This window comes from Hibiscus syriacus, unplaced genomic scaffold (genome assembly GCF_006381635.1).
Source record: "Hibiscus syriacus cultivar Baekdansim isolate YM2019G1 unplaced genomic scaffold, ASM638163v2 tig00000340_pilon, whole genome shotgun sequence".
Lineage (NCBI taxonomy): Eukaryota > Viridiplantae > Streptophyta > Magnoliopsida > Malvales > Malvaceae > Hibiscus > Hibiscus syriacus.
Genome location: NW_024061783.1, coordinates 2,138,806 through 2,153,915, shown reverse-complemented (window position 1 = coordinate 2,153,915; position 15,110 = coordinate 2,138,806). Strand labels below are relative to the sequence as shown.

At 37.7% G+C, this 15,110-nt stretch overlaps 2 protein-coding genes across 3 annotated transcripts; one reads left to right on the top strand and one right to left on the bottom strand.

Annotated features, from left to right (window-relative positions):
* The first annotated feature begins 586 nt into the window (after positions 1–586).
* On the top strand, positions 587–2,558 carry LOC120202203. The gene is made up of 4 exons (XM_039202670.1): positions 587–792; positions 885–1,765; positions 1,868–1,939; positions 2,032–2,558. Exons 2-4 carry the CDS (start codon positions 1,224–1,226, stop codon positions 2,321–2,323), a joined length of 906 nt encoding a protein of 301 aa, XP_039058601.1. The 5' UTR covers positions 587–792; positions 885–1,223; the 3' UTR covers positions 2,324–2,558.
* Positions 2,559–2,609: 51 nt separating this feature from the next.
* LOC120202186 lies at positions 2,610–6,622 on the bottom strand. Of its 2 annotated transcripts, XM_039202663.1 has the most exons (7): positions 6,397–6,622; positions 4,665–4,931; positions 3,945–4,508; positions 3,462–3,635; positions 3,203–3,336; positions 2,917–3,027; positions 2,610–2,819 (listed from the first exon to the last, which is right to left on the bottom strand). In XM_039202663.1, exons 1-7 carry the CDS (start codon positions 6,523–6,525, stop codon positions 2,735–2,737), a joined length of 1,464 nt encoding a protein of 487 aa, XP_039058594.1. In that variant the 5' UTR covers positions 6,526–6,622; the 3' UTR covers positions 2,610–2,734. The 2 variants fall into 2 exon arrangements, with proteins under 2 accessions (XP_039058594.1, XP_039058589.1); XM_039202658.1 differs by having other exon boundaries at positions 3,945–4,931.
* Between the last annotated feature and the right edge of the window lie 8,488 nt (positions 6,623–15,110).

Below are 15,110 nucleotides of genomic sequence, written 5' to 3'. Positions count from 1 at the left end.
TCATTCTTAGAGGTTATAGGTTCGAGCATCAGCGGCTGAAGCAGAGTGATTGAGTGGTTATTGTCAAATGTGTTGAGAGAATTTAGAACAAATACTAATTTGTATAAAAAAAATTAAGATGAAAGAAAGATATAATTTGGAAAAAGATTTTTAAAATGCTTTGTTGGTGTGTTGAATCGGGCCGAGGCCCAGTTACAATTAGAAAAAAGAAGGATAAAAGTAGGAAACGACAGCGTTCAGCAACAAATAATTGGCGTTGCATTTCTTCCCTCTTTCAAGTCTCAACGGCTACTTTCAAGTTACCGTTTAAAGTTCTCCCTCAAGATTCAAAATTCCCCATAAACAACAACAACAACCCCGCTCCTTCCAAAAATTTTCATTCAAAAAAATAAAAGCTCTGGCAACCAAAATCATCAATCGAAAATCCAGATTAAGCCCATTTTCGAGCTCTTTCCAGCAAGCCAGAAGGTCAAAATGGTGTACAGTTACACCCATATACTACTCCACTCTCCACGATTCCATCACCTCTCTCTGCAAACAAATCCTCCCTTTTTCTTTCAAGAAGAGGTTACCAGCTGCCGAACTTAGGCTTTCCAAGCTTCAATCTGATAATCTAAAATGGCAGCAGGATTCGTTTCACCAGATACTGAACCTCATGGGTCTGCACAAAGAAGGGATTTTGGGTGAAGCTGAAGTACTGCTTTTAGAACTCATTTGCTCGAGACCCTTATCGCTTCTCCGACCGAACTCGAACAGCCTGTTATATTGCGAGATAAACTGCTCTTCTTACAGGTATTATTTAAAGGCCACTTTGTTTTATCTTTTCATTTTCTTAAGATTAGATGAGAATCGTTCTTCAAATTTGATTTGGGGTTGTTGTCTAGGAACTACTTTATGCGAAATGCATATCCGAGGAGGAGTACCATTCTTCGAAAAGGCCTTTGTTGCAGCGGTTAGCGGTACAGGGGGCTGCGATTGAGTCCAGAGATGTAATAGTCTCGAAACCGAAATATTCGAGAGAGGATCGAGAAGAAGAGTGGTCTGTTATCGACTTGAAGGACGAGAATTGCAGTGGTAACAGTGGCAATGTATTGCATTCCAAGAATAAATCGAAGATCAAAGGAGCAGCCTCAGTTTTCGGGTTGAGATCGTCTCAGAAGCCAAGTAAAAACAGATCAGAGAAGAGCATATTTGATGTGAGCGGTTCAAAACCATCTGCCTTTATGGTGAGTTCTATGGAAAACCCTTTTTGGGATAGTCATTTGAAGGGTAAGGAAAGTGAAACAAAATCAATTTTAATGCAAGAAGAAACATTCCCAATGGAACCAATGAAGGAAAGTGGTAGTGGAACTGATAAGGCAAAGAGAAAGCCATTTAAAACCCTGTTTCATAGGGAGCAAAGAGAGGGACATGGTGGTGGAGGTGGTGATAATGGCCCTGGTTCAGAGGAGAAACCATCAAAATCAGCAAAGATACAATGGGGTTTCGATGGGTTAAAGAAATGGAGGATAAATGATTTGGAGGACGAGACTGCTCCTTTGCCTCTGAACGAAAGATTGGATAGTGAAGCTTTCATGGGATCATGCCAGCTTGTTTCATCTCCGATCGGAGAGGGGCCGGACACGAAACAGATTAAGAGGAAGTTGCTTGCAGATGGAGCTCCATCAGATTTCTTCATTGATAAGGTCTTAGGAGACAAAATAAAGAAGGAACTATCAAGGATTCAAGCAGAGCTCTCCACTACCAACCCGAATCTTAAGTTTTCGTAAGCAATTTCATTCCACCAAACCTTCATTTGGGGTAATTTGATAACTCTTATTTTGCATATTTGCTTAAATTTGTTGTTCACTTGTTGCAATTCAACTAGGAATGATCAAATTGAAGCAATTTCCACAACTCTTCCTGTGGACAAGACTGACCTCAAAAAGTTCTTCCCCAAGTAAGGATGCTGAAAAATCTTCATTTCCTTTAGCTTACATAAGAGTTAGCCATTATCTGTGTGTCTTTATTTTTTGATTTTCGATTTTCAAGGTCATGGTGTGATAGATATGGAGAAGTTGTACTAGATGTTGTGAAGAAAGAATTCAAGGAGCATGTAGGGGAGATGGAGAACATGAGAAATGTTACCAGACAGAAGCACAAGAACAACTCAATGAGATGGACAACTTTTGATGACGATAGTGAGAACTCTCACCCGAATCTCTTTGATAATAACACTAGTGGTGGCACTACCAAGGGCTTCAAAAATTATCCAGAATCAGCTTTCTTCCAAGATCAGAAAGCCTTTTGGAACCAAAGGCATGGCTCTGCTTTGCTGGATTAGGTGAAAACCCAACCGAGCAAGTGCTGTGTTATACCATTTATTTGTATTATCTTGTTTGCTATTTGGGCATTTTGCAACCATTTCTTAAGTTTTTAAGATGCACCAATGCATGAACTGTTATAGAAGAACTCTGTTCTTTGTAATCTGTAGTGTTTATGTATCTAACTGCAGATCTTCATGCATTCATGAATCCTGATTGATTATGCCAACATCCATATGATAACGAGCATCGATGACCAATCAAATAGAACAGATAGCCAGAAACATGCGCAACTTGTGGATATAGTGCAAGGCCAGAAATATCCCACTTCCTAATTCCATATAGGTCACATCTATGAGGAGATAAGATGCTACAACATGGTATATATTTGTAAAAGAATTCATTACTATATTTACATGTGTACAGTTTGATCAAAGAGATGGAATCTGAATCTCAGGGTTTGACACAGAGGACTCCCCACCGTTACGAACATCGCCTCTGCAAAGCGGGCACACCCTGTAAACCAGAGTAAAAGAGAGAGAGAGAAGTAAGTTCCCAAAAGAAAAAAAGAATGTGCGGGGTAGGGGAAGAATAGGGTTAGTAGTACGTGTACCCGTGTATCTCTTTGAGCCATTTATCCACGCACACCATGTGAAACTCGTGCTGGCAAGGCAGAACTCTTATTTTGTCCCCTTCCTCGTATTCAGCCAAGCATATATGACACCTACGATCAGAAGAAGCAATGCAAACATTAATAATTCTGCATATGATAAGCAAAGACACATATGACATAACTATTAAAAGAAAGGCAAAACCGAATATAACCACTCCTTTTCCTATACTCTTTCAGGAGCAAATTGACATGCACCTTCAATCTACAAGTCCTAAGAAGAACTTACTGTTCAACAGCATCCCTGCATTCGGCTGCATTCACTTTTGTGTGACTTCTGAGAGGGAAAGAATCAACTACAGATTCAGGAGCTGGCGGTGATACCATGGATAGGGAAAGTGCTACTGGTTGACGATGCAAAACCTACAAATTACAATTTCCAAAAGAATATCAACATCTCATGCAGCAAGGACAGTAGACATAATGACAGAAACAATGTGGTTTGACATTAGACAGGTAGAACATTGAAGTTGCTAAAGGAAAAGTACCTCAAATAGAGCCTCAGCAAGCATTACTATTCGTGATATGCTTACACGAGCACTTGGCTCATCAGTCCTCAAGTAAGAATCACAGGAGCAAGAGCCATCAGGGTGGATTCCAGAAGGACAGAATGTAGTTGGCCGACTATTTTCATCATTTCCACCGCGCAGCCTTTCCCAGATCTGAAACAGTCAAAGGAGATAATTCATATAAGTTACCTAAGGAAACTAGGCATGGCATTGGAGTGGAGAGGGCCAGATATTGTCTTATATGCCGCCACCCCAATTTTGGCACACACGTGTTCTGCCTTCAATGCCCAAATGCTAAAGAGAATTTGATAAATGTTGTGAAATGATTAAAGCCTTCACAGAAGCATATACAGATTCAAAAGATGCTTTAACAAAAAAAAAAGGACAGGAGACTATATATCTCTATTTACCAAAAGCAGGTTTGATAAACTTCTAAATTCAAAGTGCTTCACAATTAGTTACCTCTAATCTCGAGCGTCGTCGTCGTTCATTCAATCTATAAGTTCTACTTCTAAGGTAACCAGAATCACCTAGGGCTCCATCATAAAGGAAATCACCATTGAAATCAAAGAGCCATCTGTTATCAAACCCTGTATCATTATCATCATCCATTGAAAGAAAAATGGACGGGGAATTATCATTTCTTCTAAAACTGCGTCTCGAAAAAGCATCTGAGAACAATCTTCTATTGTTCCTCCTGGCTTCACGATTGCTAGTTTCAGCACTGCCACCAGATAAAATATTGGAAGAGAGACTCACAAGATCAACATGAAGAATACTTCCATCTCCCTGGCCCCTTTCCCTATTGGAGACGATAAATCCTAAACCTGAAGGCATTGCCTCTAAAATGGATTCACGGCCTAATAAGTGAGAAGTCTCCGGTTCTGAGGCATGAGGAGCAGAAGCAGGAGCAGAACCAGAGTCATCGACTGTTGTTACTTCACCCAACTGATTCTCAACACATATCCTACGTGAATGTGAGTCTTCAAGCCCTTGAGGAGATAAAATACCCGACTCAGGACACATCTGATATGCAGCATTGTTTGCATCAGATCTGACTGCATCCTCATTAGCAGAAAGGTTTAGTGAGCCAGTGTTCGAAGACTGTTGTTCTAATAAGGGAGTGTAAGCTGAGGTACTGCTATCCCTACGAGATTCACCACGACTATAGTCAGCACTTACCTGAGGAGCAACTAACTCTGTATTTTCAGTCAAGCATTTCCTACAGTTACTTTTTTCTACATCTCTAGAATCACCTTCAACAGATGAATCCTCACTGACAGCAGTATTGCTTTCAGCTGAAAGTCCAGTTTCAGTGTCTATGCTGCTAAATCTTGTTCCCATACTGCAGATCAGAGCAGATTCCTCCAATGGACTTCGGACGATGTTGGTAACTGGGTCACAGTGCTCTGCTGACTTCACTAGGATTCCAGTTGGATAAGCTTCCCTCTACATCAAAACAATGTATTGTATCATTCCCTGTTTGATATTCTAGAGCTTCCACGTAAAATAATAGAGTTACATTCTAAATACAGAGAAAAGACAAGATAACTTCCAAGACATAAACTTGTTCATGAACATGTAATCCAATAGACATCTGCTGGTGCTAACAGAATTAGAATTCTCTAGACTCTTGTACCCTGAAGACTTAATAGAACTATCTTGGTGACCCGGGTTTGGAGCAACGATTATGAAATGCTCAACCACTGCCACAAAGAAGCTTCTGTGCTGCCTCCTGTCTACATCTTGGAACCGAGAGGAAAGATAAAATGTTAAGCTACTTGATCAAATTTTAACTTAACATGAACATATTCAAAATTCGAAGTTGTATTGTTTATTTTAAGTAAAAAGAAAAGGTACCAAAATCATCTGAAAAACAATCTAAACATCTAACCAAGAAAACTTGCTAAACTAATGTCCGACTCCAAGCATTTGTGTTGCTAATTCAACATGATACACTGCAAAAGAACAAAGCATATCTTTTTTGGTTCTTCCCTTCAAATAAATTATACACTCTCAACTGACCAAGAAAATATAAACGAATCTGAAATTTCTCTTTTACTCAGAGAAAAATAACTTGATGACACGTTACACTGACTTCAAAATTTGCAAGCACCAGAAGTTTGGTTTTATTTTCTCTTCTTAATGGACTACATGCGAAGGGAACAGTTGAATGAGCACATTTCACGGGACAAGGGGGATGCAAGAACCAGTAAATATTCTCTAATCAAAATTAATGTCTGATACAGCATGAAAATCAAATCCTGCAAGGAACCAGGTTCTTCATGTTTCCATAAGATCATTTTCCGTTATGATGCTATCGGCGAATACATTATTAAACCTACTGCAGGAGAAAGTCAGCTCCAAATATCATAAAAGAAAGGTTTCAGAATGATCAATACAACATTAATTAAAGCACTATTTAAAATGAAGCAACCATCAAAATTTGGAGTCCTTAAACAGAACGGAGCAAATTTCAGACAAAATAACAATAAAAATTATCAAAGGGAAAAAAATCAATAAATGATCCTCTGGCTTATTTATTGAGCAACAAAAGAATCAGTAATGTACAAATAATAATATCCCTAAGGAGAGACCTTAATAGCCAGAGGACTTGAGAGGGAAATCATTACCATGAAACCTCAAGCTTGAATTAAAGCCCAAGAAGAAGAAGAAACAGTTTTCTATAAGAAATACCTGCAAGAAGTTAATTTTGAATTTTTTTCTCCATATAAATTAAGCCTAACCCAGATTGCAAAAATGTTTACTGGACATAGAAAATTAAGAAAAGACAAAAAATGGGCATTGACTTTATGATTAAGAAGTCCAGAATCAATATTAATCCAATATAATTCATCAACCAAATAAGCCAACGGAAATTAAAATAAGGACCAAACTTTTGATGACAAATTACATCAAGAGGAGCATGAGACGAAGAGCCACCGCAGATGAAAAACGAAGAGATTCTGGAACGCCGTTTGGGACGGCGGTTGAGTCTCCCCCGTGATGGGTTCGACACCAATCGGCTGCCACATAACCCCATCTCAACCCCTTCTTTTCCAAGCCTCCTCCTTCAAAAGCTTTTGAGGGGAAAAAGCAGCTCTTTTTTTCCCTCCCTCGAAGTGAAAGTCAATAAATGAAAAATAGAAGGAGAAGACCCAATTCAATGTTTGCAAAATCTTTTGGAAATTAATTACATGTGCAGGCTTACTTATGAATGGGAAAGAAGAAAAGGGAGAAAACTGGGCGCAGTTTGAAAGACAGAGGAGCCTTTGTGTTTTTTGGACTTTTTGTGTTACACCATGATTTCAATTCACTATAATATCCATTTCCCTTTTTTTTTTATTAGATTAGGTGATAATGATCTTAAATAAAAATATTTTATAAAAATTTATATTTATAAAAATTTATTAAGGTGTGAAAATGATTTGTATAAGAATTTAGCGTAAACTAAACAAATGATCTCGACTATAGGATAATATTTTTATTAAATTTATGGACCATTAAAAGTTACAAAATTATCTCTGACTATATAATATCATTTTGTTAAGTCCATTGATTATTAAAAGTTATAAAATGATCACTCAAAAATTACAAAAAATGACGGTATTCTCAGTTGAACGTTAATATGATAATCGTGATGTGATAAAACTTGATCTCAAAACCTCAAACTACTACCATATATTAGTTATCATGTTAACGTTCAGTTTAAAAAATTGTCAATCTTTTAACGGAAAGGGACGAGTTTAAAACATGATGAATTGTCGGATGAGCATTTTGCAACTTTTAATAGTCGAAGAACTTAACAAAGCAACACTCTATAATCGAATGACTATTTCATAACTTTTAATAGTCGAGAGACTTAATAGAATAACACCCTATGATTGGGGGACTATTTGTGTACATACTTTACCTAAGAATTTATTAGTTTAGTATTATATTAAAACTTTAAGTATTTTATTCAAATATGATATTGAAATATAAATTTAGAATGTAAAGCACATCAAAAGTTAATAAATTATGTTAAATGACAATTTTAATCATTTTTTTAAAAAAAAATATCAAATTATTATAATTAATGGCCAAAATATAAATATTAAAGTATTGTATGGGTCATTGTTGCATTTATAATTTATATTTATTTATTGCTTGTTGTGTGATGAAAAAAAAACAAGTGGAACCAATTGGGAGAACACATGAAAAATTGAGCAAACGCAGGCATTGGAGGGTCGGTGATGAGTATTTCTAAAAGAGAAAATCGCCTCAGTGACCAAAAAAAAGTTATAATATACGATTTTAACCAACTTTTTTTGGATTTGCCAAAATGACCAACAAAATCGCAACGCGAAATAAAAATCGCAACGCGATCCCCAGAATCGCAAATCAGTTTCCAGAATCGCAACGCGATTCTTGAAAATCGCGATGCGATAGTACAAATTCGCATTGCGATTTTCCATAATCGCAACGCGAATATGAAAATCGCAACGCGAACACATAAATCGCAACGCGTATCCGTAAATCGCAACGTGTATCCGTAAATCGCAACGCGTATGGGTAAATCGCAATGCGTATCCGTATATCGCAACGCGTATCCGTAAATCGCAACGCGTATCCGTAAACCGCAACGTGTATCCGTAAATCGCAACGCGTATCCGTAAATCGCAATGCGTATCCGTAAATCGCAACGCGTATCCGTAAATCGCAACGATAATCCGTAAATCGCAACGCGTATCCGTAAATCGCAACGATAATCCGTAAATCGCAACGAGAATCTGTAAATCGCAACGATAATCCGTAAATCGCAACGAGAATCTGTAAATCACAACACTGAAATTTTGGGTATATAACACTGAAATCATAAACTAAATCCCTAAATCGCAACTCATTCCATCTCCATCTATCACTCTCTCCGGCGACATCCGTTCCTATATCCAACGACATCCTTCCCCATCCGGCAACAGGTCTTAGTTTCGCATCTCGTTTGTTTAGTTACAACCATGAAATCATCTAATGTTGATCATGTTTGGATAGATTTGTGTTTTGGAGGGTCATGGGATAATGTTAATGGTGTTTTACAATATATGCCTTTACCCATAATCTTCAACTAAAATTGTCTTTACAAAAGTTAACTTATGAAACTCTAATGCTACGTGTTTCAAATAAATTGAATTTAGAGCCCCTAAGTGGATTTAGGCTATCTTATCAGAGAAATGGTAAAGTTTATTTGTTAACCGACAATGAAGATGTTGAACGATTCATTGCTTACATTAGTGTTTCACAAGATGATGTTACATTGTATGTTGTTGAACCTAGAAGTAGTATTGTTGGGTCAGTAGCGGGTAGTAATCAACTAAGTTTTTCTCAAAACCCACAACCTTTCTCTAATCCAAATCCCAATCAACTTTCAGCACCAAATTCTGGTTTTCGTATTGACCAGTTAGACGATGATGAGCCAACAGAAAAAATTGTGAGTACTAGTCAGTATTCGAAATTTGGTCTTGGTCAATATCCGGACTTTGATATTGGTCAATACACGGATTTTGATGATGTTTCAGAAGAAGAAACAGACCATGCGTGTAATGATATTGATATTGGTCAATACCCGAATTTTGATGATGAAACAGCCGTTGCCGAAGAATGTAATGTTGATGATAATGAGGAGGAAGTTACGACTGTGAATGAACATGTTGAACATCCATTCTGTAATTCATATAATCCTGAAGAAGAAAAAGAAGAAGAAAAAGTCCCCGAAGAAAAGAAAATGCCACGGGCGTATAACTGGAATATGCCAGAATTACTTCAGATACCGGAAGAAGAGTTGATAAAGAAAGCAGTTGATTGTTACACAAAAGTTATTCGTATCAAGAAAGATGATTGTTTTGATACAAAGGAAGACTTGAAGATAGCTTTATATACGAAATGTGTGGAAGATGGCTATCAACTAAAAGTTAACAATCAAGCAAAGATCGTTTCGAAACAAGGTGTATGATTGACAAAACTGTACGTGGCGTATGATTGCAAAGAGAATAAAAGATTGCAAAATGTTTCAAGTTAGGACTTTTATTGATAAACATACATGTTCAAGAACCCAAGTTTTTCCTCACCATAGACAGGCAAACAAAAAGGTGTTGGGTGGTTTTCTGGCTGAGTTAATGTTTTTGAATGGCAGGGTATATCGGGGACATGAAATTATGACTGACATGAATGCTCGGTTCAAGATTAGTATATCATATTCTCAAGCTTGGAGAGCCAAATGTTATGCCTTGGAATTGTTGAGGGGGTCGCCAGAAGCATCGTTTGCCCAACTGCCGGCTTATTGTCACAATTTAAAGCTGAAAAATCCTGGGTCGGTAACTCATATCAAAACAGATAGAGATGGACGCTTTGAGTTGCTGTTTATCGCCATTGGTGCTACGGTTAGTAAATCAATATAATTTTGTTGACTCATTTTTGTTAGTTACATGCATTTAACATTTAAATGATTATATTTCTTGTGTATATTATTTTGTAGATTCGTTCGTTTATTACTTGCATGCGCCCAGTTTTATAGTTGACGGAGCACATTTGAAAGGTCGATACCTTGGAGTAAACTTATTAGCAGTAGCCATGGATGCTAACAATGGGATATTGCCAATAGCTTACGGGGTTGGCAAATCTGAAACCTCTGATTCATGGACATGGTTTATGGGGCATCTTAGGGATTGCATAGGTCCTATTAGCAATCTGACAATCATATCCGATAGGGCAAACTCAATTGACAACGCTGTTAGAAGGTGTTTCCCAGATGCTTTTCATGGACTTTGTGGTGTTCATTTGTATAGAAATCTAAAATCAAGGTCTGCTGGTATAAAAAAGCACAAATGGACATACTGGAAGGCTGTAAAAGCTTATCGGGAAGTGGATTTCAATAAGCATATAAATTGTTTAAGACGTGTTTTGCCTCAGTGTGCTCAAACACTAGAAGATGTCGGGTTTGAAAGATGGTCAAGAGTACATCAACTTGGAGCAAGATATGGTTTCATGACGTCTAATAGTGCAGAATCAATCAACGCTCTAAGTCGTCATTCCCGAAATTACCCATTACTATGTTAATGGAGTTTTTTCGAGCCTCTATTCAACAGTGGTACTACAAGAAAAGAAACCATGCAGGTATTATTTCTTTGAATTCGTAACTTATCATATTTTATATTTTACTAAGTATTGTTTATTTAAATTTACAGGAACATTGGAACATCGTGTTACACCATGGACTGAAAAAAGATAACGAAACGTGTTGTGAAGTCAACGTCATGGAGAGTTGAACCATGTTCAAACACTTTGTTTCAAGTACTGGATAATAACTTAAATGGGCTAGTCGATCTAAATGCAAAGACGTGTAGTTGTATGAAATGGCAAACATCTGGTTATCCGTGTGGCCATGTTATAAAAGTTGCTCTTCATTTAAACCAAGATGATTCAAGCGCATACGCTATGGATTGCTACACTACAGAAGTTTATCGACAGACTTATGCCGAGATTGTCTACCCTATTCCACATCCTTCTGAGTGGGACATACCAGATGACTTACAAACAGTTTTGCCACCAGCCATGGACAGAAGGCTACCTGGCCGACCAAAAAGTCACGATCGTATACCGTCTAAGGGTGAAGAGAAGAAGAGATCGACATGTAGTCGGTGCAAGGAAAGTGGTCATACAAGGTTGACATGTGGATCACCAGTGCCATCAAAATCATCTTTTCCTCTACCAAAATATGGATCCTCATCAAAATCCAAAGCTCATATGGTGTGAACTTTGTATTATGTAAACGTTGTTATTCAGTTGTATTATGTAAACGTTTTAACATTTAACATTTTATGTGTATTATGTAAACGTTGCCATCAAAAGCTCATATGCAAACGTTGTATTATGTGGATTTTATGTGTGAACTTTTAACATTTTCAGTTGAATTAATGACTCAGGCCAACCATTTTGACTTAACCAACTCTTGTTATTCAGTTGTTATCACTATTAGGCATGCATTTGACTATCGCAACACGGAAAATACAATCGCAACGCGAAATGAAAATCCCAACATGAAAATCGCAATGCGGAAATGAAAATCGCAACGAGAGAATCGCAATGCGAAATGAAAATCGCAATGCGAAATGAAAATCGCAACGAGAGAATCGCAATGCGAAATGAAAATCGCAATGCGAAATGAAAATCGAACCGACATAATCGCAATGCGAAATTAAAATCGCAATACGAAATGAAAATCGCAATGCGAAATGAAAATCGCAATGCGAAATGAAAATCGCAACGAAAGAATCGCAATGCGAAATGAAAATCGCAATGCGAAATGAAAATCGCAACGAGATAATCGCAATGCGAAATTATAAACGCATTGCGATTTTCATTTCCGCATTGCGATTTTCATTTCGCATTGCGATTCTCTCGTTGCGATTTTCATTTCGCATTGCGATTTCATTTCGCATTGCGATAGTCATTTTTGCCTTCAACATAATGCAGATTGAAATCAACAAAATAAACCATTACATTTCAATCAATTAAACAAGCACAAATAAGAATTATGTTCGCATCAATTACACAAATCAACTTTTACAAATCATCTTTTACAAATCAATTAAACAATCAAAAATTGAATCAACTTTTACAAATCAATTAAACAATCAAAAAACAATCAATTAAACTATTGAATCAACTTTTGCAGCTCGACATCATTTTCACGCAGTTCACTTCTGAGATTAACCTGCAGAAACCAAACATTTGTTCAAACAACACTTTCTACGCAAATTATTGAATTCTAATTACTTAACCAAACATTTTCATTTATAAGTATATAAACTTACCAATTGTTTATGGACATTTTTATAACGCGGATGCAGGTAGGCAGCGTCTCGTATATATCGATTTAGCCATATAATGCCGAAACCACAAGCCTACTGCAGCTTTATCTCTATCGGTGGGAGGAAGATACTTGATGCTTCCCGTCGTCAAACGCTCCAACGCCAAGCATACGAGAGGACCACAATCTCCTCTGGCTCCGCTCGTTTGTTGTGGCGCGGTCTCGTCTCTAATAACTGTAATATTGAGCTTCTTTGGCTTCTTGTTTCCAGAACGAGTCCAATAATTGATCGCATCCAAGAATTTAGCCAAATGAGAGCTCCATCCCTAATAACATCTCTTAAATCAGCCAATGATATGTAATTTATCATGCTGTCATACACTATTGTCTTAAGGGATGGGAGCTGAAGCTCGACGAGAATCCAATGTTTACGTTCAAAAACAGGGATAAACACCTGCAATCATAAGTAATAATTCATTCATTTGCGCACTTATTTCATAAAACCTTTAAACTCAATCTAAAATAAATACTAACCTTATCGACCTCCCACCATGCAGGATAAAGTTTAGCTTGTCCATTGCCCAAATCAAATGATTCATCTCGTGCATTCTTCAAGTGAACGGCGTGAAAAGACGTCGGCATTATTGTATATCGTATATTTTTATTTTTCTTAAGTTTTCTTATTATTAGAAGACGTGTCACCCACGCATCGATATGCTGTTTTACAAAAAAAGACATATATTAGTGACTTACATAAATTTAAAAAAAAATTAATCAAATTGAAATATAAGAAAAATATAAGACTTACCCCCCCATCGAAATAGCCATTGTCTTCGACCCCTAATAATACGCCCCACCAAGGCCGTTCAAGCAACAAAAAGATATCATCGGTGAGCTTGCATATGTCAGTGAAACACCCCTTGCTCCGCTCATGTAGATAAAATCAACTGCGGTCTTAGCCCAAAGGGTGTTATCCAAAATTGTGTCCGGTAGTTGTTCCCTCTCCTCTTCAGATACCGGTATGGTACTGGCCGGTAACTCATACGAGAGCCAACTCTCATCCATCATGTCCGGAACCGGTGGGGGTTTCTCAATACTTCGATATATTACCCCATGTGAATCGGGCTCTGGAATGGGGGAGGGACCTCTTCAACGATGACAGTTGCCTCTTGAACGGTGGGAGGGACTCTCGAGGAATGATATGGGGGGCCTCTTCAACGATAGGAGTGGACTCTTGAGGGATGACAGGCGAGTCGGGCTTCTTCTTGCGGTGTCTTCGCACTATTGGGGTGTACGGAGACTTAATAGCACGTGCACGCTGTCTGATGCGTGAACTCCGTCGTGCAAGCATAACCCGACGTAAAGCATCCACTCTATCGGGCCGCTAAATAATTAAATACAAAAATCAGTAAATAAACAGACATGATATTTAAACAGTGAAAACAAAGACAAATATGTTTCAAACTTGCATTGTATTCACCCAAGTCATTATTCTATCATAGTTCACAAAATGCATCAGATAACAAAGAAAAATATGTTTCAAACTAATACCCTGAAGTTAGTATTTGTCTTTGATTTGTCTATTGGTTGAAGTAATGCAATCCATTCAAGTTTCAATTTGCAGAAGAAGAAATAGTTTACTTTCGCAACACGAAACTTAAAATCGCAACGCGAAACCAAAATCGCAACGCGAAATGAAAATCGCAACGACAGAATCGCAATGCGAAATGAAAATCGCAACGAAAGAATCGCAACGCGAAATGAAAATCGCAATGCGATTTTGGTTTCGCGTTGCGATCTTGTCGTTGCGATTTTGGTTTCGCGTTGCGATTCTGTCGTTGCGATTTCATTTCGCGTTGCGATTTTGGTTTCGCGTTGCGATTTTAAGTTTCGTGTTGCGAAAGTAAACTATTTCTTCTTCTGCAAATTGAAACTTGAATGGATAAATTTACTTTCAACCAAAAGACAAAACAAAGACAAATACTATTTCACAGTGTTAAAGAATACACAGTTTAGCAGAATTGGCAGCAACCGAACAAATTTACTTTCAACCAAAAGACAAAACAAAGACAAATACTATTTCACAGTGTTAAAGAATACACAGTTTAGCAGAATTGGCAGCAACCGAACAAATTTACTTTCAACCAAAAGACAAAACAAAGACAAATATATTTCACAGTGTTAAAGAATACACAGTTTAGCAGAATTGGCAGCAACCGAACAAATTTACTTTCAACCAAAAGACAAAACAAAGACAATATATTTCACAGTGTTAAAGAATACACAGTTTAGCAGAATTGGCAGCAACCGAACAAATTTACTTTCAACCAAAAGACAAAACAAAGACAAATACTATTTCACAGTGTTAAAGAATACACAGTTTAGCAGAATTGGCAGCAACCGAACAAATTTACTAAGCAATCTAAGTGAAATGGCTAATCTAAGTGAAATTACGAGTAAATTATCATTAAGTTAAATATGGAAAATCTTAAACTTACCTCGTTGCGTAGAGTATGAACCTCATTCTGCAACGATACTATCATCTCACGTAGAGCGGCAACCTCACCACGTAAAGTTGACACCTCCACACGCCATGCACCATCGTTATCGCGTAGAGTACCGATCTCCTCACGCAAGGCATTGACCTCATCACGTAACTCCCTTGACTCATCCCGTTGAGGTGGAGGTGGAGAACAGGGAGATAGGAGTCGTGGCATCTTTGCCGGTCGCCTATCATGAGGTGATGGTCGAGAAGAGGCTCGATGATGTGACGGGATAGGTGA

Excerpts from the sequence above, each read along its gene's own strand:
- LOC120202203 (XM_039202670.1), top strand. The coding sequence starts at position 1,224 with ATGGTGAGTTCTATGGAAAACCCTTTTTGGGATAGTCATTTGAAGGGT. Across the intron at positions 1,766-1,867 it reads AACCCGAATCTTAAGTTTTC|GAATGATCAAATTGAAGCAA; the intron begins GTAAGCAATTTC and ends CAATTCAACTAG. Across the intron at positions 1,940-2,031 it reads CTCAAAAAGTTCTTCCCCAA|GTCATGGTGTGATAGATATG; the intron begins GTAAGGATGCTG and ends TCGATTTTCAAG.
- LOC120202186 (XM_039202658.1), bottom strand. The coding sequence starts at position 6,525 with ATGGGGTTATGTGGCAGCCGATTGGTGTCGAACCCATCACGGGGGAGA. Across the intron at positions 3,337-3,461 it reads TTGCTGAGGCTCTATTTGAG|GTTTTGCATCGTCAACCAGT; the intron begins GTACTTTTCCTT and ends TGTAATTTGTAG. Across the intron at positions 2,820-2,916 it reads TGGCTCAAAGAGATACACGG|GGTGTGCCCGCTTTGCAGAG; the intron begins GTACACGTACTA and ends TCTGGTTTACAG.